General features: G+C 38.0%; 1 protein-coding gene across 7 annotated transcripts in view; it reads left to right on the top strand.

Annotated features, from left to right (window-relative positions):
• The window catches only part of ITGB8 (integrin subunit beta 8), a 99,516-nt gene that overhangs the window by 22,151 nt on the left and 52,183 nt on the right, over positions 1-25,182 (top strand). For 3 of the 7 annotated variants that reach the window (XM_077856588.1, XM_077856587.1, XM_077856589.1), the window contains exon 1: positions 1,084-1,225. The exons of 2 other annotated variants lie outside the window; for them this stretch is intronic. In XM_077856588.1, the coding sequence (XP_077712714.1) occupies positions 1,099-1,225 (127 nt within the window). In that variant the 5' untranslated portion in view covers positions 1,084-1,098. Of the gene's footprint in view, positions 1-1,083; positions 1,226-1,285; positions 1,302-25,182 lie in introns of those variants that run through there. 2 more of the 7 variants (XM_077856594.1, XM_077856592.1) reach the window with 2 other exon arrangements.

The raw sequence follows: 25,182 nt of genomic DNA, 5'->3' as shown, positions 1-25,182 counted from the left end.
GCCGCCGCCGGAGCCGCCGCTGCGCCTGCAGGCGGCCGGGGCGAGGCGCTGGGTAGCGTGGGGCTGTTTCCTAGCAACTCGCGGCCCCGAGCGCGCCCAGCTCGCGGCACTTCGGGAGCCCTCCCCCCGCCCCGCCGCCCCGGCCCGGAGCAGGACCGCTGCTCCCCCGCCCCTCGCCGGCCTCGCTCGTCGCGCCTCCTCGGGGGTGCACCCCAGAGCGCGCCAGCTGCCCGGGTGCTGGCCGGCGGGACGCCTGAGCGGGGCACGCTGGGGCCAAAAGGACGAGGGCACGAAGCTCCCGCCCCGCGAGGCCGGGCTACGGCACCCTCGCCGAGCCTCCCCTCCCGCGCTAGCGGCCGTGCGCCCCGGTCCCGGCCGAGCGGGGAGCTGCTATGCCTCCCTCCGCGCCCGCGGGCGCCGGCGGCGGCTTCTGAGGTGCTGCCGGAGCCGCTTCTCCCAGCCGCTGGCAGCCCGCGCTTCCTCCCTCGCCAGCCAGGACGTTGCCGCTTTGACTTTGCCCGCCGCTCAGCTGACGCGGCTGCAGGGCTGTAACCAAGTGGAGTCGGCCTCCCTGCCCACCTGTGGAAGAAGCTCGCGCTGATTGATGCGCCATCGACTTTTTTCCCCCTCGGCCTCGCCGGCGTCCCCTCCCACCGAGGCAGCATCACCCAGTGATAGCACTTTAGGCTGGTTTTTCCCCCGGGCTTCGGGCTTTGTTTGGGTTTGATTCCGTTTGGCTGTTCCCTAAGCTGATTTATGCAGCAGAAGCCCCGTCGGCTGGAGAGAAACAAAAGCTCTTTTCTTTGTCCCGGAGCGGGCTGCGGAGCCTGCGCTCGCGTCGCCGCCCCGGGCCATTGACCGTCAGAGGAGGTGCTTCTCGCGGAGGTCGCGGGCCCCGGCGCGCCGTGCTGGCAGGGCCTCGGGGGCCCTGAGATGCCCAGCGGCGTCCGGGCCGGCGTACCTGCACCGCTGGTTCCGAGCCGCGGGGTCCGCCCGCAGGGCCTGCGGGCAACCGCCTAGCGGCACTCGGCCCGCGGGCCCCGAGGTGCGCCCCGGAGAGCGGCCAGGCGGCGGGCGCGGTGCGGGCTGCTTTGCATTATGTGCCGCTCCGCTCTGGCTTTTTTTGCCGCCGCATTTGTCCGCCTGCAAAACTGCCGGCCGGGTCCAGCCCCGTTCCTTCGGGCGGCCTGGGTGCTTTTAGTTGTTCTTGGACTGGGCCAAAGTGGTAAGTTGTTTGGTTTTCTTTTGCTTTCTTCTCCTCCCCAAAGGTCCTGGGCTGTGACGAGGAACATCCCGGCCAGGTAAGTGACCCAGTGTCAGCCTCCATCCGTCCTGAGAACTTTAGAAGGGCGGGTGTGTGGCAGCGTCCTCCTTTCAGGCGGCCTGAGGGGGGCCAGGTGTCAAGTATTTCCGCCCTGAGTGACAGCAATAACTAACTGTACGAGGACACTCTGTGTGTTGCTCCCGGGATTGGGGGAAGCAGTAAAAGAATGGAAGTTTGGAAGAGGGAGAGCTCCTATTTACGTAAACCAGCTTAGGGGTTCTGCTCCATCCTTCAGGGCATCCTCCTTGAAGGCATCTTTGAGGATGCCCCTCATCGTTTTGCATGTACCACTAGCATTTGATTCAAGGCTGAGAATACACTGGTATAATGGGAGTGACATTTCTGGTTTTGAGTCCAGGAAAGAAGAGGATGGCTGCATAAAAGTTTCTTCTATCATAGTGCTCTCAGCCTGAAGGAATTGAACACAATCGAAAAATATTCTCTAAGTCACCACTTTTTCAGTTTAAAAAATAAAAATAGGGTCCTAGCTAACTGATGCTTCAGTCAGATCAGCCCCTGAGACTGAGACCCTGAGACAGAAACCTAGACCAGGATTGACAGCTTTCAATCCAGGCAAGCCACTTCTATAGAATTGCCTTGATTTGGAAAGGATACTTCTTTATAATGTTTATTGTCCTGATTTTACAAATGAGGACAGGATCTCCCTCCCTAAGTCACAAGAAAAGCTCAAGTCAAATAGTGTATGAAAAGGTGTGTTGGCCCCTTTGAATTACACGCAGATTTAAGGTGGCTATCCTGGCTTGTTAGCAAACAGTAAAACATACAGTAAGTAATAACAGTGATCATCAATTTGGGATGAGTTCTTCTTGGTTTTAAATATAAGCCACACATTTATTTTTGCCAAGGCAATGATTATTGCCAATTAAAAAATAAATTTGCTTTATCTGTGTTTGGTTATCAAGCCCTTAAATTCTGCTAGCACCTTTCTCCGACCTCTCCTGTTGAAGTAGAGTTGTAGTTGTTTTGTAGATTAAAATTTTCTCTTATGCTTTGAATTGACGTGCCATGTTTCTGCCTGAAGCTAATAAAAACGATCAAGTCATAATCTTATAAATAAGAGTTCAACATGGAAACATCCAGCTAGTTCACTCATTTGTTGCACTAATAGTTGTCTAATATTTGTTTCAACAGGAGATTTACCCAGTTATGTGAAATGAGAGCAATTAGAGTAAATTTCTATCTTGAGGTTATTTTTTGGCTTAAATGTTTATTACAAAATAAGTGAAATTTGAAGGCAAAGGAAATAGTAGCATTCATTATCAATTATCTCTTCAGTGGAACTATGCATTGATTGCAGCAGATTTTCCACTGAGTGTAATTCCATCTTGGGTTATTATTTGACAAAGTAGAACACACACACAATACTAAAATGACCAAGACTGTGTCAACAGAGTATATTTCATCCCCAGTGCATAGAGAAAAAAGTGCTACTTGCCTCTAGAATTTACTACTAATAACAATACTTTAAAAATATTCTTTGTGCATGTAAAGATTAGTCAAGTTCTCATGTAATAGCATTGTATTTCCATCTAGTGACTATAATTGGTTTGGAGCAAACACTATGAATGGGTTCCCTTGCACCTGCAGTTGTGAAAAGAGAATGCTTATCTGAAATCAGAACAAGGCATCCTTTTCCCAGTCACTGTCAATATACAAAGGTTCCTGATGTATACTGGTTTGCATTTCAGTTAAAATCATGAAAAAAATGTAAATTATAGCCAGTACAACTCTGAAAATTAGAGATCAGCGTAAACTGTTGTACTTTCATGATATAGCTACAAGTCTCAGATTATATGTCTTCACAGTGCAAATTAGATGCTTAAAGCAGAATAGAAATTTAGGTATCAATTACAAAAGAAATCTTGTTCCCTCGCTTAGTAGTTTACACCAAGGAAATGTTGAGGACAATAAAGCCATATATAAGGAACCATAAACTGCACAACAACATAACTTTGGGTTTAATTTTTGAATTAGGATTTATAGGTCCCAAATATGTAGTGGACTTTTAATAATGAATATATGGTGAGCAAGGGGGATGTTGTTAATAAATCTGACCATTTTTCTGATCTAGAGAAACGTTTTTCAACTTTCCCTGGTGGAAATCACCGACAATTGGAGAAACAATAACAGTATAAAATGGTTAATGAGTAACTGGAAAACACTAAAGAATACTTAGTGGTTAATATTTGAAGAGTTAATTCAGCAAACACTGTTGTTTCTACATTTGTTCACTTGGAAAGGTTAAAAATATTTTTTACTAAATTTTTATAGAGCAATATAAGAATGACAAATTTCAGAAATTACCATTTATTTTTTTTAAAAATGTTAACTATTATTGCAATAAAATTTTACCTTCTGTGCATAATCAGCTATTTATTCTTTAAGTAACAATCAGATTAGCATTCTCTTATAACTGTAATATTATTTTACCTCAGAACATATTTCACAAGTGTTCTGAGATTTCTTTATACTTATCTAAAGAGGATATTTAAGAGAATCAAGGCTTCATTTTTAAAAGTCCAGCCTTTCAAAATATTTGTACAATAAGCATCCAAGTTAATTCTATCTTAAAGCAATTGAAACGCTTTCTGATAAAAAAAAAAAAGTTTGTGCTGCATATGAAAAGTCTTTGTGTTGTATATGAAAGCAAAAGAACTGATTATGATTTGGAAAAATTCCTGTGCCCCCAAATAGCTCCTTCACCTGTTAACAAATAAGCTGAAATTTTACCATGTAATGGATTTATTTGGATTAAGTATGGTATTGGCAGATTTCTTTTAATTTTTATCTATATTTGGAAATTTTCTAACCTCTACAGAAGGAGAGAGAATGGTATAAGGAGTCACTATACACCCATCACCAGGCTCCATCAACTATCAACTCAGGGCTAATTTTTTTTTTATCTCTTCCCTTACTCATTTCATCTCCTTCCCCAATAAGTTTATTTTAAAGCAAATTTTATGTCATTTTATTCTAAAATATTTCAGTACATCAAAATACTATAGGAGAAACTCTATCATTTGTCTCACGGCATGAATATTTTAGCTGAAATTTAGGGCTATAGGAGTGTTTACTATGTTTAAAGGCAGAGATGAAGAAGTGAGGGAGGAAGCAAAGACAGGTAGTTTCAATCATTTACTTTTCAGTGATTCCATTATGGCTGCATTAAAAATATTTCTCTTAAGACTATGCATGTGTAACAGCTTTTTGGTATGCATGTATATCAAAAAGAAAAATTAGCATGAATAAATCTACTTCCCCAGACAAATGTCAATTCTTTTATCCCAATGGAATCACAAGTATAGCTTTTTTGGGGTTTCAGTTTTAAGGATTGTTCCCCCTGTGTCTGGAATTGTCAGTTTTTCTCCTCTCTACTGGACCATTTATACCGGATGCATATCCATACATGTGGTAATATCTCTCAACTTCTACTTCTAACGCTCCTTTTAGCAAAAATCCTTGAAAGAGTTGTCCATTCCTGCTGTCTCCAATCTTCCTCACCTTCTCTTTGAATCCATTGTTTTAATCACCTTTGCAGTTATACCATCCTGTTAAGATCATAGTGCCCTCCCTATTGCCAAATCTGACTGCCAGTTTATAGTTTTCATCCCACTTGGCCTATCATCTGTCAGCGAGTTGACACTATTGACCACTCCCTGCTTCAAAACACTTCTTTCCTTGATTTCCTGAACCCACATTCTCTTGGATTAAGCTCCTTCTATTCTCTGATGTTGGTTCTTCCTCTTGTCCCAACTCTAAATGTCAAAGTGGCTGAGGACTCAGTCCTCAAACTTTCTTTTCTAGATATACACTGAGTCTTCAGATGGACTAATGTAGCCTTGGGTCCTAAATGACCCAGTTGTGTGCCAACAACACACTTGTGTGCCAACAACTCCAGTCTTGACTTCTCTGATCTCCAGGTGGCATAGCAAAATGCCTCTTGAGCATCTCCACCATACATATAAAGGCAAAATCAATTCAAATGTATTCAAAACCAAATGTCTGATTTTCTCCCTCAACTCACTATGTTACCAGTCACACTTCCAGTAGTTCAGGATAACACTTTGGTGGCATCTTTGATTTCTGTTTCTCTCACATTCCACAGTCACTTTACCATCTCCACTGCCACCACTCTGGTCTATGCCATTTTTTACTTGAACTCTTGAATGCCTACCTAAACTGGCTTCTCTGCTTCACAGTGCAGCCAAACTTACTCCTTTAAAAAAATGTACCTCAGGGTTCTGTCCCTCCTCCCCTCAGTACTCTACATGATTTCTCATCTATTCAAATTGAAGGCCAAGTCTTTGTATGGCTTCCAAGATCCTGATGACTTCCTGACCTCATCTCCTTCTCCATTCCTCCTCTATCACTTTGTTACAACAACACTGGTCCTTGCTATACCTTGGATGTACCATGTATGATCCTACCTCCAATCTTGAACTCGCTGTTCCTCTGCCTGGAATGTGTTTCCATGAGATATATTTGTTTCCCTCTCCCTTAGTTCTTTGAGATGTCTATTCAAATATCATCTTATCACAGAGGCCCTCTCTGTCCTCTGTATCAACACTATCTAGTGCCTTAACCTGTGTCTTTTTTTTTCTTTTATATATTGTAGCATCTTGGATATGTTACGTATTTATTTACTGTTTTTTTTTTCTTGTTCCCATCCCAGAGACTACGTTATAGCTTATAAGGGAAGGTACTTTGTTCTTGTTTCTGTAATGGAAATGCCAGTTACGTAAAAGGTGCTCAATACATATTTAATGAATGAATGAATGAATAAGTAAATTTCTTCTCAGTTTTGTCATCAGAGTGATTCTCTGTTCATTCCAAAACACGGTTTCATTTATTTCTTGTCCTCTCTAACCTTTGTAACAAACAGATGAAGAATCAAGTTCTACTATATTTATTAGATAACAGAATCTTCTTCAAGAAGAAAAATAAAGGTATTTCTATATTTAGTATAAACATGAAAAAATTGCCCATCAAGCCAATTTTGCTATGATTTTCTTGTCCATTCACATTTGATAAAAATTGAATTAATCTTGTAACCTCTCTTTTTTAAAAGTATTTTAAAATATACTATATCTTCAAGTGGTAGAACTTGAAAAAAAATATATATATAGTGGCTTAGTTGGTTGAGCATCCAAGTCTTGGTCTCAGCTCAGGTCATGATCTCAGGGTTTTAGGATTGAGCCCCATATCTGGCTTTTTGCTCAGCAAGGAGTCTGCTTGAGGATTCCCTTCCTCTCCCTCTGCCTCTCTCCACACTTGCTATCTCTCTCTCCAATAAACAAATACTTAAAAAAAAAGATGGACCAGGTATAAAACAATTATCTCAGCTGATATTTTTTTCCAATGTATATATAAGTTTTATTTTTTTTTCAATGTATATTTAAGTTTTAAAGATAAATTATATACAACTGGTAAACTAAACCTTGATTAGACTAAAAACAAAATAAGTTAATAATTTTAATGAACCAAGGGGAGTTGGAGGATATTATTTGGGAGAGTAAGTATCATCTTTGAAGAAGTTTTAATATAGGCAACAACAAGATAAATATGATAATCAATTTTCATTCCAATTTAATTTTTTTATGAGGCAACACTGTATTGCCTTTTCAATTTTTCTATTCCCTATTTTGAAATGAACCTTCCTCAGAACAAATAAACTATTTGAAATAACCTGAGCTTTGTTGTTCATCAGTTTAGAGCTTTTTGTGTCCCATCTGTTAAATTTGACTTATCCAAGTATAAATAGTTGGGTGTTAAATTCCTCACTTTGTCCACCAGCACCACCCCCACAGTCATCTTACTATTCACTAGCTGGGTGCCAGAGGGTATTGCTTTGATCTAAGTTTCTTTAGACTTTAACAAGTAGAAGTCAATCCTATGCAGATACCATCAGTTTTCTTGAAAAGTAATAAACTACTTGCCTTGTTACATAGTCTTTCTCTTGTTTGTACTTAATAAGCTAGGATGCTCAAAGCATCCCCCTTGAAAATGCCTGTTGTATATAGCATTCTGTCATTTGAATGATGTCTTTTTGCTGGTTCAGTGAGACTCACTGAGTAACTTGTATAAAAATGGTGTTACTTATGATATTGAATCTTACCAAACTGACATGAGGAAAGTTTTTTGTATGTCCATCGAATAGCCTAACAACATTCAAAACCTACTCTGTACGGTACATGCTTAGGATCTTCTTGGTCCCCAAAACTAGTCCCTGTCGCAGCCCAAGTCTGTACGTTTAGAGTTTTGCCAGCATGGGAATGCTGAGCCCTATGTATCCTCTCCAATTTTATATGAAATGCATTCTGTAAACTGTATATTGATTATAAAATAAAAGCAGCCATAGAAAAAATAACATTTTATGATGATTCATATTGCATTTTATTAAACTGAACAATTAAATGCTGAGCTTGAGTAGATGGCCTAATTGTTAATCTCTAAAAATGTCACTTTCCCAATTACATCCTAAAGAAGTCATGAAAGTGTGGCTTCTATATGTAGTGGAAAGAAAGTATAATGCTCACATAATGTAACAAACAGGTAGCTCTCACTCTATACCATTCACTGATCTAAATGATTCGCCATATTAATTTAATCTTCATGCTAATACTATGAAAGAGGTAGAATTATCTATTTTAGAGATGAGGAAATTGAAGCACAGAGGAGATCATTTCAGTCCCCTAGGTAGTAAGTAGAAAAGATGAGATTTGAACTGTTGTGTTGCCTCCTACCTTCTTCAAAAAATTTCTGGATGTTGCTCAAAGTTATACATTCACTGTAACTGTCAGATGAAAGAGGACTTTCACACACTCCTTCTGTGGAGATTCCTGGGTCCTACCCTGTAACAATGTTACTGGCACAGAGTAATTACAGATGGGAATATAATGATTTGTGAATTGGGAGCGTGATCAAAGCATACCTCCAGTGGAAGCACCCAAATGCTCTCAACTCATCTTAAATACACTTCACTATGGTTAGTTTCCTATTATAGTGAGAACGGAGAGAAGACATGTGGCTTTATGGGAGTAACTTGGAATGTAACTCTGCCTCCCACAGGATTTCCAATGTGTTACAGATGTGTATGACTTGTGGTTATGAGAGAGAAAGAAAAAGAGACTGATCTACTAAGTACGTGGTAACCTGTTCAGTCAAAAGTATTCAAGGTACATGTCAGACCGCTGATCATCCTAGGGCTTGTGTCATTCCTAGCAGCTTGGAGCTATTCTATTATAGCTTGATACTCTGTATAGTTTAATATATTCATATTATTATGTCTCCATTAATTTTTACTAAAATAGGTAATTCTTTGGCTGTTAAATATTTGCAGTGATTAGCCATGTCTAGCAATATTGGTTATTTAGGGCATTTCCAGTTAGGCTAGAGGAATATACTGCTATGCTTTCTTCAGGCAGAAGTTTTTGCTGGGTTTTTTTTTTTTTTTTTTCAGTTTTAGAATTTTATTTGACAGTCAGCAGTTAGTTTTCATCCATATTGACTGTCCATAGATTTTTGATAGGTCACCACCACATAGAGCCTATTTAGTGAATCTTTATCCTCATGTGTTCTGGACAACCAAACACATGCAGTGTAGGACACTCCTTATTCCTTTGACCCACATAACTCTGTTGAGCCTGATGCCAATGTATACAGCTGGAGTTCCTTTCTCCTTCATGGCAAAGTGCCTGTAGGGCATGGTTCTTAAAGCCCATTCCATGGATGCACTTGTGTATTCCCTGGTCACTATCTCATTAAGGGCAGAATAGCCGTTCTTATTCTTGTCACTCTTTTCATTTATCTCCTCCTTTTAATATAATGCCTCTATAGTAGAGAAAGCTGAAATATCCTTCATTCCATGACCTTCCTTCCTAACTAGTCTTCATCATTTCAAATCTTTGTCCACATTTTACCTTTCTACTCAGAACCTTCTATACTACAAGTGTCTTCAGGTTCTTCCACAGGGCAGACAAATTCTTCCTAGGGTATCCCATGCCTAACTCTCTGAATCCTTGTTCGTGTCCCATTTCCACACCTGTGACCTCCTTAAGAAAGAAACTGTGGGGAGCCTGGGTGATGCAGTTGGTGGAACAACCGACTTTGGTTTTGGTTCTGGTTGTGATCTCAGGGCCCTGATCTCAGGGTCTTAAGATCCAACTCTGCACTGGGCTCCATGCTCAATGTGGAGTCTGCTTTAGACCCTCTCTCTCTGTCCCCGTTCATATGCTCTCTCTCTCTCAAATAGATAAATCTCAAAAAGACAAAAGAGAGAGAGAGAGAGAGACACTTCAGGTTGGTTCTGTGTCTCTAATACCTGGCATATGGTAGGTCCTAATAAACAATTTGAAGTAAATGACTGAGTGAATGAGGTGGAGACAATAGTGATTAACTTAAAATTGGGTATTCAAGCAAATAAACATCTTTAGCTATAATCCTCATTAGAGTTTGAACTTTAAGAAATAGTTTTCTTTTCAAAAGTGAGTTCTACTATGAAAGTTTTAATCCCATAAAATACACCTGTTTCTGCTTTCTCAGTCCACTCCAGAAGGCAGTTTCTTGGCTTTGTAGGAAAATCTCTAGCAAAGATCAAAATAGAGACTTTGTATTTTTAATCTACGTTTTACAAAGTTGTTTTCCTTTTAAATTCCTGTGATAATTTTCAGTGTTGATAATTAAGTATAAAAAGTAATCCTGATCCTTTACCATCAATTTGTAATTTAAAATAGATTTCTATTTAGATTATACAAACTGGATTTTATAGTTACTTAACCAAATACTAAAAAAGGTATTGAAGACAGACTACTCTAGTTCATTTAATCATTATTCATTTAGATTTTCTTAAAACATCCATAGCATTGTGTGTTAGAGTTAAAAGAATAACAATAGTTAACATTTGTGAAGTATTTTCTGTATGCCAGGTACCCTTCTGTACATACAGTATAAAAATATATCCTTTAATGCCCACAACTCTCTGAGGTATATACTCTGATAATTCTGATTTTATAATTAAGCAAACTAATTAAGGAAATATTGAATAACTTCTTCAATATCCTTAGCTAGTAAGTAATGGAACCAGAATTCAGACCTAAATGCATTGAGTCTACAGCCTCTATCATATATAATAGACTCTTCAGGGATGAGAAAAGTCCCTGCTCTGGTCCTCCCTACAGGCAAGTTATCCCATGCTGTATGACTGACTATTCTCTTCTACATCATCTCCAGAATTCTCTGGCCAAACAGCCCCAAATTACTTTAAGGGTCATCCTGTGGGTAGACTGTGCCACCTTTATGCCTAATCCAAGAGAGGGGAAGTAAACAAGGGGAAGTAATTTACTGACATAAATTAGCCAAATTTTGTTGAATTATTCAGCTGGCTTATATTTAATATCTATAAGTGAATGAATAGGTAAAATAAACATTTTCATACTGCTTTAATGGACTAAAAGGCCTATTTTTCATTTTAAAGATCAATCTTAATGTGACCTCCTTACGGTTTTTAGAGTAAGTAAATTACTATAATTTACATATCAAGGAAAAATAATGGAAGTCAAAATGTTTCCATTGGGATTTTATAATTTAATTAAAACAATCCTACCTTTCAACAAAAGTATTCCATCAAGTCACGCTGGGAAGCTACTAATATTAAACAGATTTATCAAAATTACCTTCCCTATGTTATTTTTTTTAAGGTTCCAACTAAAATTAGTATAGGAAATAAGAATAAGATCATTAAATTAGAATTATAATGTTAAGTTATAGTGGTTCTATTGGATATATACTCAGGGTGATTTTTAAAAATGCTTGTGAGCGCTGTTATTCAGAGTACTAAATGTTCATATTTTAAAACAGCATATAAGATTTTAGGAAGTGGCCTTTCAGGACTCTGTCAAAGACCGAGTCTGTTGCCATTCTAGATCAGTACTGATGCAGTTTGACTTAGAAAACTGCCTCCCAAAATCATGTTTCCCAGATTGTATGGAATAAGGAAAATTACCTGCCAAGGACTAGTTCAAGCCAAAGTCCATGGGTGAGACCAAGTGGAGGGAAAGTCTGGTAATGAAGGTGGGAAAATGAAAGACAAGAAATGTCAGCTCTGAAGAAATGTACCAAATATGTCTTCTTAGGTATGTGAAGTGGGCAGTGGCTTTTCGCCATGGATGTGTTGATATTTTGCATGGTTTGGGACCCAACTTCCTTTTACAATAAAAAAAAGTTGATATTTCTAAATATGATAATGGTAAAATGCAGCCACAGTTGAGGTACTGTTTGTCCACATATACATATGGTACCAGGGTCCTATCCTCTGAATTGAACCACAAACATTTTCCCAGGTACAAGCGTTTTTCCTGATTTCAGTGGAGAGCATATATTTGCTATGATTCCCTAGTAACTGTTATAGATACTGGGTAGAGAAAGGAGCTGGGTGGAAAGCTTCAACCTTATGGTATGAGGGATTACGACTATGTTCCAAAACAGATTTAGAATATTATCAGGTTGAACAAAGAAAATAATTAAAAGAAAAATTCAGAATTCTACAAGATTAGGCTGACAGTAGGTACCTTAAGGAATGCCAAACTAGGAAATGTCTTTTCTTATTGCCAGCTTGCTAGGATGCTGGACTGGCTATGCCTGGTAGTGTAAGGTATTCATTGACTGCAGTAGAACAAAGAATGCAAGAAAGTTTTGGAGGGTGTAGGAATTGCTGTAGAACTGGCTGTTCTAGTTGCAAACAAAGAACTCACTGTAGCAGAACTGTATTATTGGCAGGAAAAATGACCTAGCTGGTCTCCTTTTTTAGTACAAGGCATACCTCCTAAGATATTGCTCTATTGTGTTTGTGTGCATTTGGCTTGAACTTTTATTGAAGATGAGTGGAACATAATTTGCAAAAGAAAACCCTCTGGAAATGATAAATGGGGCTCAAGTTCCAAGGGAATTCATTTGGAAGGTAGTAACACCAAAAAAACTCTCAAAAAGAGAGTAAGTTTCACACATTCAAAATTTTGGTTTAAAAAGTCCCTTTTGATGAGTGTTTCAACCATAACCATCTAGAACCAGAGCCTTAAGGGGAGGGCCAATGTAATATAATCACAGTGCCTATAACCTCTGAAGTTGGTAACAGAAACACAAGGATTAACATTACTAGTACCAGTCACTAGTACAGAGGATGTAGCATGTTTGATGCCTCTTGAAGAATCCAAAGCCACATAATGCTTGGTGACATTTAATGGGATGATGTTGGGATGGAATAGAGGCCTGGGTTCCTGAGCATGTCTTGTACCCTGCTGAAGGCCGCATAAAACAGCTGGAGAATGAGGCCCAGTGCTCCCCCTTAGGGTGCACATGGTATGGTATATATATTCAGGACTAACCCTTGGCTACTAGGAGGTCAGCACAGCATTGATACCAGAGGTCACTGCTCTCTGAGAACAGGGTCACAAATTAGATCATCTGGTGATAGACTTGTTGGGCAGAAATTGAGTATTAGGTATTATGAAAAGTCAGATATCATTTTCATGGTTTCACGATCAAGTGGTCCCTCATAAGAATATACCTCATGAGAATTCCCTGCCACAGTCCCTTGCTCTAAGGATTGCTAATGGTTCTGCCCCAGGTGGAGGTAGTGAGATGTGTGGGTGATTTGGATGATTACATGGAATCAAAACCTTGAGCAAAGGTATGAATACACTGTAAAATTTAGGAAAGTGTCTGGTAATAACAAAGATGGAGAGGGGGTCATATTAAATAAGAGCTTAGGATTTTGAAAGAATAGAGGTTGATACTTTTGGGAAATGGGGAGGTGGGGAGTTAGGGGAGAGGCCTATAAACAGCCAGTGAGAACAAAGAGAAGATTAAAGCATCGGTTGAAGATTTACCCAAAGAAAAATGAACTCTGATAAAGCTGAGTTTTGATGAAGGAGAAGTAGTAGCTGGACCATTTGGGGACATATGGAGAATATGGAACAAGAATTTCATAGGACAATACAGACTATAGATTAGTTTGTTTTATAATATCACTATTAAATGTCCTGAATTCACCAACTCTGTGGTGGTTTTGTAAGAGAATATCCTTGTTTTTAGGAAGTACACACTAAAGACTATGAGGTAAAACACTGTCAACTCATGCATATGTATAAAGAAGTACCTAGTCAAATTCCATGCAATGAAATAAAACTGAACAATTATTATTTGAAATAGTTTAAGGTATTTAAAGTATTATAGAAGATTAAATTTCTATCCTATAAGACAGGTGAAAAATCTTTTCATTATAATTCAGAATTTTCTTTGTCTGAGCCCAAAGTAAAATGGATTTTATAAAAGACACAAGTATTTAGGATCAATCTTGCACTGAAGATAGAAGAAACTTTACTATAGAGAATAGAATGTGAAATATATTATTAATGTATACTTCAAGCTATTAGTTTTAGTATTAGCATTATTAGCAATAATAGTATTAATTACTAAGATACTTAATCTTACATTTGGTGTTACTACACACTCAAGTTTTCATACTCTGAAGGCTTGCAAGAAGTTCCCAGTAGAATATAAAAATCAATTTTTGAATTTGAAAAATAATTTTATTATCCAACTGAGCTCAATGTATTTGAAGAAGCATTAAAATAATTTACCCCTTGATCTGAATGGAAGTCATGTATATCAGATCAGTACAGTACAGAGATAAATGACTTTAGTTACTCACTAACTGATCTGCAATTATCTGTAAGTCAAAGGATTTATTAATGTGTCATTGGCTTACTTTTTAAAAACCACTGAAGTAATTTAATATTTTTGTATATACTATCAAGAGAGAAATATATTTCCTCACTGTGCACCAACTGTCCTTTAGCTAACAAAAAATACTCCACGTTAGTTTACAAAGCTCATTTTAATAAAATATATATAATTTGCATTAATATGTAATAATATGTAATAATAATTACATTAACAAACCACGTCTCTTTAACGTATCAATTAGTGCGTTTTGACAGATGTATAGGCTTGTGGAACTACTACTACAATCAAGATAAAGAACATTTTTATCCTTCAAAAAGCTTGCTTGTGCCTCCTAGTTAACAGTGTTAAAACAGTGAATGGTTCTGCATTACCAGGCAACTGGTGGGCAACTGGATATACCTAACATATAGGGCTTAGTGAGCCTTTTAAAATAAATCTTCCATATTATAAATTGTATCTTAAAATATTCCCATAAATTAATAGAACTGTGCATGGTATAAAGCAAATGTTCTCCACCAATCATGTCCTTTTAACTCAGACTCTTCATTTTAAAGTGTTTTTAGAGCACATAAAAAGGAGGAGCATTTTCTTTGCTTCATCAGCCAGGAAGCAAAACCCCAGCAAAGTTATTATCAAGCCAAGGTCAAAGAATAGGCAGTTATGGAGAAGAACAAGATGCCTGCTTCCCTGTTCCAGATTTGGCTTCCAGGACAGAACTGGAAATTCACAAATGGAAATAGCAACTGCAAACACCATTTCAAGTGCTTCTGCCTAATTAGCATGCAGCCCAGAGCTGTCCCCTGGCAAGAGGCTGGGGAAACACAGTTTGTAAAAGGATAAGTTCTCCCTTATGCTGAAAAAGTGCCAACCAATGTAATTTAGGCACTCAGCACTCAGTGAGATGTTCAGGCTGGAGCTTCAGTGTTAAAACTCAAAGTTTCCTTGTGCATGCAAATAAAATGAATTTTGTAAAGGGCACTGTAGTATTTAGGGAGGTCTTTGGCACTGACACAGAAAATAATACTGCTGAGAATCTAACACCCACCTCCCAAGAGTGGGACTGATAATAGGAAAAGCAATGACATACTATTTATATGAAAAAAATTGAGGTACATGGGAATTATTATTGAGTCATTACTTAAGACTAATAATAGTTTAATAGCAAGAGTTTGGCTTAATTGTCTTTATGTTATTCTCTATTCCATATAGGACATCATTTAAAAGAAAAGGCTCTGTACTCAGAACTAGGTTCAAACCTGCTCTCTCTACTCACTAAATGTGTGACTTTAGAATGAGACAGACTTTCCCTAAACTATAGTTCCCCATCTTTATAGATGGGCATCCTTTCCTTATAGGATTTTTTAAAAGTCTCAATGAAATAATACATATAAAGTGCTTAGTAGAGGACCTAAAACAAAGTAATCATTTAATAAATATTTATTGTTTTTCATTTTCCCTAACCCTATTGTATATATAGGTTTGCTTTTTCAAGTTGCAGAGTAAAATACAAATACCTTTCTGGTTTTTGAAGTGTAATTGCAGGAAAGCCAAATGCTAAATAAACTAAAATTCATTTTGGATTCTAATTTACTTTTTTAATTAGAACAAAATTCTTTATAATATAAAGAGTTTCTTTGTTTCTCTAATCAAGTACACACCTGCAATGTGACTTCAGATTTAAAAAACATAATGTAGAAAATGCATTCCTACTATCCTGGGGCATTTCTTTTACATCCTTAACTATGGCATTTGAGGTTTTGACGTGAATAGCAATGTGATATATTTTTTTTTTTAAGTGGGAGAAAGGAAATTCATACCTGCCAAGAGTTGGAGAGGAAAATAGGAAGAGCCCCTGGAACTCTAGTATGTTAGATTAAAAACATTATTTAGAGGAACAGAGTGGGAAACCGGTGAATATTTTGGCTTTTATAAAAAGGGAGTGTGCCTCATAAACAGGACAGTTGGAATGTATGGAATAGTTCCAGTTAAAACAAGACACAAAGCACATGACTAATATTGCTTTTCCAAGTTAGACAAATGCAGCTTTAACCAGAATTTGCCTCAGAGGGGCCTCTGGAGCCCTCCCTGAATCTTGAGATTTTGATCCTTGTTGAAGTTCCAAATCTGAAGAAGGAAAGCTATCCTGGGAGATTCTGTGCTTTGACCCCATCTTTCTCCCTTAGTTTCCTCTCACTTCCTCACAAATTTCCCCCAGATGAGTAAATGTCAGAAGACAAACTGATGTGCTCAGGTGCTTTCAGTTGCAAACTGAATTTGATTGTCTTTAGGAACAATTTTTGTTACAAATTGAAAATCTGCTTGGCCCACCAAGAGAAATTTCACTGTCTAGAAAATAATATGAACTGCAAAGTCATTCTCAAATGCACTCAAGTATTCTTTATACTCTTTCATCTTCCCACATTTAAGAATATATGTCAAAATACATAAAATATCAAATATACATAAACATATTATATATAAAATCTAAAAACCATCACAAATTTTTCAACCAGATGTCTGCGTCGTACCTGTCCTTCAAAACCTGTCAGGCCCTCCTTCATGTGAAGAGATTCCTTCATCACTAATTCAGGGCATTCCCTTTCCCTTTCCTGACCTTTCCTATTTATCACCTTAGCATGGATTGCCTTGTTTATTTGATTTCTTGTTCTGTACCACCAAACTAATGTGCATTTAGGGTGACCTTAGACCTCAGTTTACCTGAGTTCTAATTTATACCTTGCACCAGTGTAGTTAATAGTGCCCTCTTTCAAGTTAAAAAGTGTTCTGATACAGCTGATACAGCATGGTTTATATAATCGTCCATTGTATGCTGCAATCAGAATTTTTTCAAAGCTACATTGACTAAAGTGTGTGTAAATGAATCACAATGAAAGGTTGTGATATGACCTCACCAGACCAGCCTTCTTGTGATGGCCCATTTCAACACAAATGAATGTCATCAGTGGCTTTACAATGGTTCTTCTTGTAAATTCCATCATGAACTAGTTTTGATTTATGCCATCCCAGCTCACTTTAAATTCTGACTCATGTTGGGATTGCCCCAAATAGGGCAGGGCAGACAAATGGAATGTGTAGCATTGCCCTAACATTTCTTAACCTGCCCAGCATTGAAAGTGGTTTTTCTCCCACTTTTGTTCTCTAAAAATCTTTATGCTAGCCTAAAACCCTATTGGACTCACATGAATTTTTTATTTGTAGCAAGGGAGGTTGAAACTTGTCCCTGAAATGTAAAGATTACACATAATAAAAACCTAATAACCTAGTTGATGAAAAGAAAAGATTAGTGCTATTTCATAACATCAGCCTTATAAGAAAATTCTGCTCAGTAAAAAAAAAAAGAAAAAAAAAACTACTCAGCCTTATAGGGGAAAAGAACATTAGCTGAATTGAAATTTGATATAGATCTATGCAATAAGAAAACAATAGGTGAATTTGGTGGTTTTGCATCCATTAATGATAGCGTTAAAAAGTGCTATATCGGGCAGCCCCGGTGGCACAGCGGTTTAGCGCCGCCTGCAGCCCAGGGTGTGATCCTGGAGACCCGGGATCGAGTCCCACATCGGGTTTCCTGTATGGAGCCTGCTTCTCCCTCTACCTGTGTCTCTGCCCCCGTCTCTCTCTCTCTGTGTCTCTCATGAATAAATAAATAAAATCTTAAAAAAAAAATATTTAAAAAGTGCTATATCAATTCAATATCATTTCCATCACATATCCAGGGTTCTTTAGAAAAAAATTACCCTGCCATAAAATAAATCAGCAGAACTATACACTATCAGAAGACCAAATGTAAAGAAATTTGTCCCTATATTTTGGGTTTTTTTTTTACACTTCAAAACATCAAGATATGTTCATCCAGTAAGCATAATTATATGTATTGCCTTTTGCAATAAATTGGTTTTAGAAATAAATATTTTTATTTTTAAAATTTATTTATTTTTTATTTTTAAGATTTTATTTATTTCTTCATGAGAGACACAGAGAGGCAGAGACACAGGCAGAGGGAGAAGCAGGCTCCCCACAGGAAGCCCGATGCAGGACTTGATCCCAGGACCCCAGGATCACAACCTGAGCTCAAGGTAGATGCTCAACCGCTGAACCACCCAGGTTCCCTGAAGACTTTTTTTAGACTTGGATACTGGGTTTAAAAAGAAAATATATATAAGTATCTGTCCTCCAGGAACTGCCAGCTTAGTAGTCTTATTTTTTCCAAGGAAAAACAAAATATGTCTCTTCAGAGTGGATGGTCTGTGTCATGTAATGTTATGCTTAACATAAAGCATTTGCATTAATCCTGCTCAAGTCTTTCTTTTACTATCTTTCAAAACTCATGTAAATTTTCCTCTTACATCAGAAACAGTTCTGAATGGGGCACCTGGCTGGCTTAGTCAGTAGGAGCATGCAACTCTTGATCTCTGGATTGTAAGCTCAAGCCCCGTGTTGGGTATGGAGAACTTAAAAAGAAAAAAAAAAAAAGATTTCTGAGACTCAACCCAGAATGGGGGCAGCAACTACATGGTGCTGTGAGGGGCCAGGCCCTCTTTACCTCTGCCATTGTTAGCATTGGCTTTCATGAGAAAGGTTCCCTCAGGGCTCAAGATGCTGCTACTAAGCTAGACATCCTTTTATAGTGCTGGTGCACCATCCCCAGTTGCTCTGAGTTCTGGCCATTAATGACTCACAGCTACCTCATTTTCAGAAAAATGGCCTCCATCAAAGGGAGCCATATTGCTGAGTAATATGTAGAGGTTAACCCACCCCAACCCCCAGCCCTCTCTGTGCTGCCCTCAGTAAATGATGGGAGGGTATAAAAGCCAGGCTCCCACTTTGCCTCAAAGTGGAAAAACTTTGTGGCATCATTTGTGTTCTGAGTTCTGGGTAGAATCAGTTGAGACCAGAATTTGACTCCAACAGTATCTTTGCACCCTGTCTTTGCTGACCTTTCCTCACTTCCCTTCTCAATAGATCGTTGCCACCAACAATCTCTATCTCAGGTTCTTTCTTTGGGTAGCTAAGACAATTATTTGTCTTTCTTATAATGTCTTCATTTCCTCACCCTTTCTTTTGAGTTTCCATATAAGCATTGAACATTATCATACCGCTGCCTTTTCCTCCAAATATACTTAGACTATCAACCCTCATCACCGGAACAGCTAACAGAGAAGACAAGAAAGAAAGGAATCCAAGCTGTTTTTGACCAAACATAAATATGGATGTAGGTTTTTTCAAGTGCAAGTAGAGCCAAAATTATTAGACAAACTGTTTTTTCCCATAGAGATACTCATTTTCATTTCCACTGCCTGCATGCTTATTTGCTACAAGTTTGAAACAATATGGTAAAGGCAAAGGAGAGAAAAATACTCTAGGTTGGGTGTTGCTGCTAGAAGAGTAGTATTTCCTGAACTATTAGTTTAGTAGCAAACTGAAGATATTAAAGTTTCTTTTTCAACTAATTCTATGTGAGCACAGTTGAAATATGCATTTGTTGCATAAAAATTATTTTAGTATGCTGAAGTTTGGCACAGATACATTATTTTAATTCCTTTAATAATATCTGCTGCCTTGTCTAATTTTACAGTAAAATTATGTTGCATAGAGTAAGTGCTAAGTTAAAGAGCAAATGTAAAATATTAATAAATAAAGAATGTGGTTTTGTTTATGTTTATATGAAGTCCAAGGAAAAAACCAGAGAAAAAGAATAATACAAGTAATTAATTATATTATTTCCTTGCTCCCTCTGTTTTGTTATACCCCCTCAGTCACTAGCTTCCTCATTATACATCTCTAGCTCTTCAGAGCTTCCCTGCTCAGATCTACCTTTTCCAAAGAGTTTCCCATGCTTCCACGTTTTTTCCCTTGCCCCTTTACCTAATCTCAAAATTTAACTGACTTTGGTTTTGTTTCCTATGCCTGATTTTCATAGTAGTCCTAACCACCTCTTCTGTCTCTATATATTTGTAGGCACCTTTAGGGAATAGCTTCTCTTTTTTTTTTTTTTTTCAAAGGTTTTTTTATTTATTCATGATAGACATAGAGAGAGAGGCAGAGACACAGGCAGAGGGAGAAGCAGACTCTGTGCAAGGAGCCTGATGTGGGACTCGATCCCGGGACTATAGGATCGTGCCCTGAGCCAAAGGCAGGCTCCGAACCGCTGAGCCACCGAGGGATCCCCGGGAATAGCTTCTCAATCAAAACTTGGAATAAGGGGCACCTGGGTGGCTCAGTGGTTGAGTTGGCTCAGTTCATAATCCCAGGATCCTGGGATTGAGTCCACATAGGCTCCCCACAGGGAGCCTACTTCTCCCTCTGCCCATGTCTCTACCTCTCTCTGTGTCTCTCATGAATAAGTAAATAAAATCTTTAAAAAAACTTGGAATAACTAGCAAGTGATTAGAACAGAAATCTATTGCTTTGGTTTTATTTTTAGATCAAATGATAGCATGCTAAGTGTGCAAAATAGAGCTTTCAGTAATCAAGTAATGTATTTTAAAGGTATCTGTAAAACTAAAGATATCTGTAAAATATATCTGTAACAATTACATGACTGCAATATACATCTAGAACAAGGAAAATCCAAAGTTCTACTCCAAACCTTATTGTTTGCTCAATTTGTCTGGTTGTGACTATTATCAAAGTAGAGTATGTATTCATTGTAACAGTGTTTATTTTTTTGTTAAGGAAGTGGCTTTATATAATTATCCAAGTTTAATTTGTATAGTAAATGCAATTAAGGAAGGATACTGGCTGAAAAAAATGCATTTCTGCATTTCACAAATCATTCTGTCTCGTTCTAACAGGAGAATCTAGAATGATTGATTCTGAATACCAAGGACTACAATCTTTTATCAGTTTTAATTGCTCCTTCTTATAGATAGCTTTGGGCATCCTTTAAATTTTGTTGGAATTTTGTGGTAGACTTTAGAGCAGAAAAACATTAGAAATTTTGCTAAACCTGTCACTTTATTTGATTACCTGACTTATGAAAAGATCTCAATCTAAACATTGAAACTTATGGGCTTTTTTAGTTATTTTTTTTTTGGTCCATTTTCTTTCTCTTCTTACTTCTATAGATTAAGCATTCTCAAAATAATATGAATAAATCATCTAAAAGAATATCTAAGTGACGGTCACAAATATGTAGTTTCCTGATTTTTGTGTACTTTATCCTGTTGATGATGGATATTTATTATACTTTATGACAGACTGTTATAAAGGTCATTTTACATGCGTCAGAAACATTTAATTCTGGGAAATAATTAGAAAAATATTCAGATTAAGTCAAGGTACACTTTGAAAAATGTGAACAAAATGAAGATGTTGTAAGAGATTTTCAGTAACCAATTACAATCATACCAAAATTGTATTTGTAACAGATTGGACTGATGTGTGTATATTTGACTAAACTGGCTTTCAAGAGTCATTTTGAAATAACCAAGGTAAAAGTTGTATCTTTTTATTTAATAGTTATTTTTATATATTAGCTATATTTTTAAAACTCTGTGTTTATAATTCAAGGGACTTTTATCTTAAAGACAACTAATTATATTTACAACAAAGACACAACACCTCCCCCCTTTTTTGAAGCTAGATCTATACACACAATATATGTATACATCTATACACGTGTATGTATATACATATACATTTTTATAATATTAATTAGAAATAAGTTACAATAGTCCCCGTGCTGAGTGTCTACTATACCCTAAGTACTATCTTTGTCATGCTTATGCTTGCTCATTTCATTTCATCATCAGTATTTTGATCTAGGTATAGTTAGCCCTATGTTACCATGGAAGAAATGGAGCCTCAGAAAATTTAGGTAACTAGCCTAAGAACATATTGCTATTAAGTAACAATGCTGTGGAAATTTGGAACTTTATTTCTAGTAACTATTTAGCAATGCTACTTCATCATATCTATTACCTCCAGTTGTAACAGGAATAAAAGTACAAATCTCAGCCCATGCTCATAGATCAAGGAATAGAATTTTTCAGAATGTATGTACACACTTAAATGACCTTAAATCTTTTACTAATTTCTGTCTTGGTAGCACATTTTTTAATGACATGGGATTTGTGAGCAGCAAATAAGAAGCAGATGAGAACAAGAGTGTTCTGAAGATACATGGTTTAAAATGATTCTGCTTCCACTATCTTTCCTAATTTCCATTAAGATCCATAAAAAATATCAGTTTTTAAACTTTAAAGATTTTATTTATTTATTCATGAGAGACACACAGAGAGGCAGAGACACAGGCAGAGGGAGATGCGGGCTCCATGCAGGAAACCTAATGTGGGACTCTATTCCAGGACTCCCGTATCACGCTCTGAGCCAAAGGCAGATGCTCAACCATTGAGTCATCCAGGTGTCCCCATAAAAAAGTATCCTTAATAAAAACACAAGGCTAGAACATAAAGATTACAGTGCTATACCACATCACTGAACAAACAGCTGGACAAGAAGCTACCACTCTCATAGAGTGGTAAGAAGAAGCACTCAGGCACCCCCTCTAATGAGATGTCAGTGCTGAGGCTGTTATGAAAGCATCATTGGAAAGCAGCCTCCTATGATGCTGCATGAGGGATGGGGCAGCCAATGAACAAAGTCAACTTAGAGGCTCACGACAAACTGCCCATGTCTGTAAATAGCACTCACACATTGATTGATGTGTGTTCAGTGTAAAGATTTCTCTTTACACAGGAAGGTCTGGCTGACAGACAGACACAGGCACACACATACACACATCCCTTCAGCACATTTTGACTAACAACCTCCATAGTAGCATACCATTCAGTGTAAAGAACTGTTCTAATTGGTGTGATATTTGCATGTTAGGTATTTACTTAATGTGTGTTTAAAATTAAAAAGAAAAACCCTTAAGATGCTACATACCAAAGTGTATCTGGTTTGTTTTCTGTAAAATCTAACCATGACACTCTCCAGCAGTAACATTTGACACTATTCCCATGGAGTTCGATTTATGGCCTTCCTCCAGTTCTGCAGAATCATAAGGCCTGCTTCCTCCATATCCATTTAGGGGATCATTTTTTCTATAATTATGTAGACTGAGAAATGTCAGCCCTGGAACCTCGTAAGTATTGACAGGACCAAAGTTTCTATTCCTCTTGGTCATCATTCTTAGGTATCTGAAATCTGAGAACAGAAGTTGGCACTAGAACTTTTTAAAACAAATGGTTGGAAGGCAGATTATAAAGAAAACAGATTTGTAAACTCGTTATTTACCATTTGTGTCTTGGAAGTAGGAGATGGATTGACCGGGACACCTGGATGGCTCAGCAGTTGGGTGTCTTGCCTTTGGTTCAGGGTGTGATTGTGGAGTCACAGGATCGAGTCCCACATTGGGCTCCTTGCATGGAGCCTGCTTCTCCCTCTGCCTGTGTCTCTGCCTCTCTCTCTCTCTCTCTCTCTCTCTGTCTCTCATGAATAAATAAATAAAATCTTAAAAAAAGGGGCGGGGGGAGATGGACTGACCTTGAATCTGGGTTAACTTAGGACACAGACAACTAGTAGTAACAAACACACAGTCATAGAAGCTGTAGCTTCCCTTTCAAGAGAGTGCAATCTTAACTGCCAGTACCAACATCCTACCTACTGAGTGAAAGAATTAGTTAAGTCTAAACTGAAATAGACTTAATTCCACGTTCCAGTCAGGTCAAGTTTAAGAGTTGTTAAAAGCCAAGTTAGGTCTGCAAATGTGCTTGATTTCTTTCTGAGAACAAAACTAAAAAGGTCACTCTCTCCTCTCAATACCTGAGAAATAAGCACCTTTTATATAGTTTGGTAAGCTAAGCTAGCTGGAAGGATTTAAGGCTATGGAGTTTTCATAGTCAGGTGGCCACACTTGTAGTAAAGGCAGCCTAAAAGCAATAGTTATTTTTAGTCCTTGGAAGTCTAGGCCAGGTTTGAACAAATCAGTAAAGTTTTGTATACTGTGTATTAAAAGCTGATATAAAGCCAAGGACAAAGGCTGCAAGGGAACACAGAGAGGAGATAATAGAACAACTGTTAAGAGTTAAGGAGGAATGGTTTTGGGTTAACTTGTTGGTTGTCTGGGGAAATACAGGGAAGGGTGCTCACTACCACCCCAATTAGTACCTTTATGCTATACTTAATCTCCTATAGTTCCCTTTTCTCTCTCCCACTGCCAAAGTCCATCCCTTGCCACCCTCAGGTCAGAGCTGTTTTAACTGTGTATTCTAGAATGTTGGAGCAAGTTGAAAGAGAAGAAAAAGAAAAACTGATTGGATGGGGACAGCTAGAGATTTTGTGGACTTGATCCCCTTTCAAATTACCATGTCCTCATGTGATTGTATACACATACAAACACACATAGTCCTCTCATGCCTCATTCATTATATTTTTTCTTTTTCTTTTTTTTTTTTTTAAGATCTTATTTATTTGACGGTGTGGGGGGGCGGAGAACAAGCAGGGAGAGTGATAGGCAGAGGGAGAGGGAGAAGCAGACTCCCCACTGAACAGGAAGCCTGATGTGGGGCTCGATCCCAAGACCCTGGGATCATAACCTGAGCTGGAGGCAGATGCTTAACTGACTGAGCCACTCAGGTGCCCCCATTATATTTTTTTTAAAAGATAAATACAAATCAGAAGAAACAAAATGAAATGGCAAAGAGATATACTAGATATCACTGCCTCTAGAGATCATCCTTAAATATACCCTCTTCCCCCCACCCCCGTCCTTCTTTCTAAAGCAGAAGGAGAAGCCCCTCACTGTGTTCCCATAGTGCCTTGGTGATCTCTATCTCTGGTTCACTTATCATACTGTATTTTATTGTTTAAGCAAGCAATACAGTTCTCTCTATACCAGGACTGTGAACTACTTACAGCCTTTTATTTACTTTATGCCTGTGAGTGAGATGAATAGAATGCTGTGATTTCCAGTCTTTTTGTGATGTTTCATAGTAAAGGATGGACTAAAAACTCAGGAGAAACTCCACTAAAAACTCAGGAGAAAACAATTTATGTTTCATTCTTTATTGTATTTTATGTGTTTAAGTTCATAATGAAGAGTTTCCTCATAATGATATAAGTAGTTA

This window comes from Canis aureus, chromosome 18 (genome assembly GCF_053574225.1).
Source record: "Canis aureus isolate CA01 chromosome 18, VMU_Caureus_v.1.0, whole genome shotgun sequence".
NCBI lineage: Eukaryota > Metazoa > Chordata > Mammalia > Carnivora > Canidae > Canis > Canis aureus.
The sequence above is the reverse complement of the archived record's forward strand: the minus strand, read 5'-3'. Positions and strand labels throughout refer to the sequence as shown.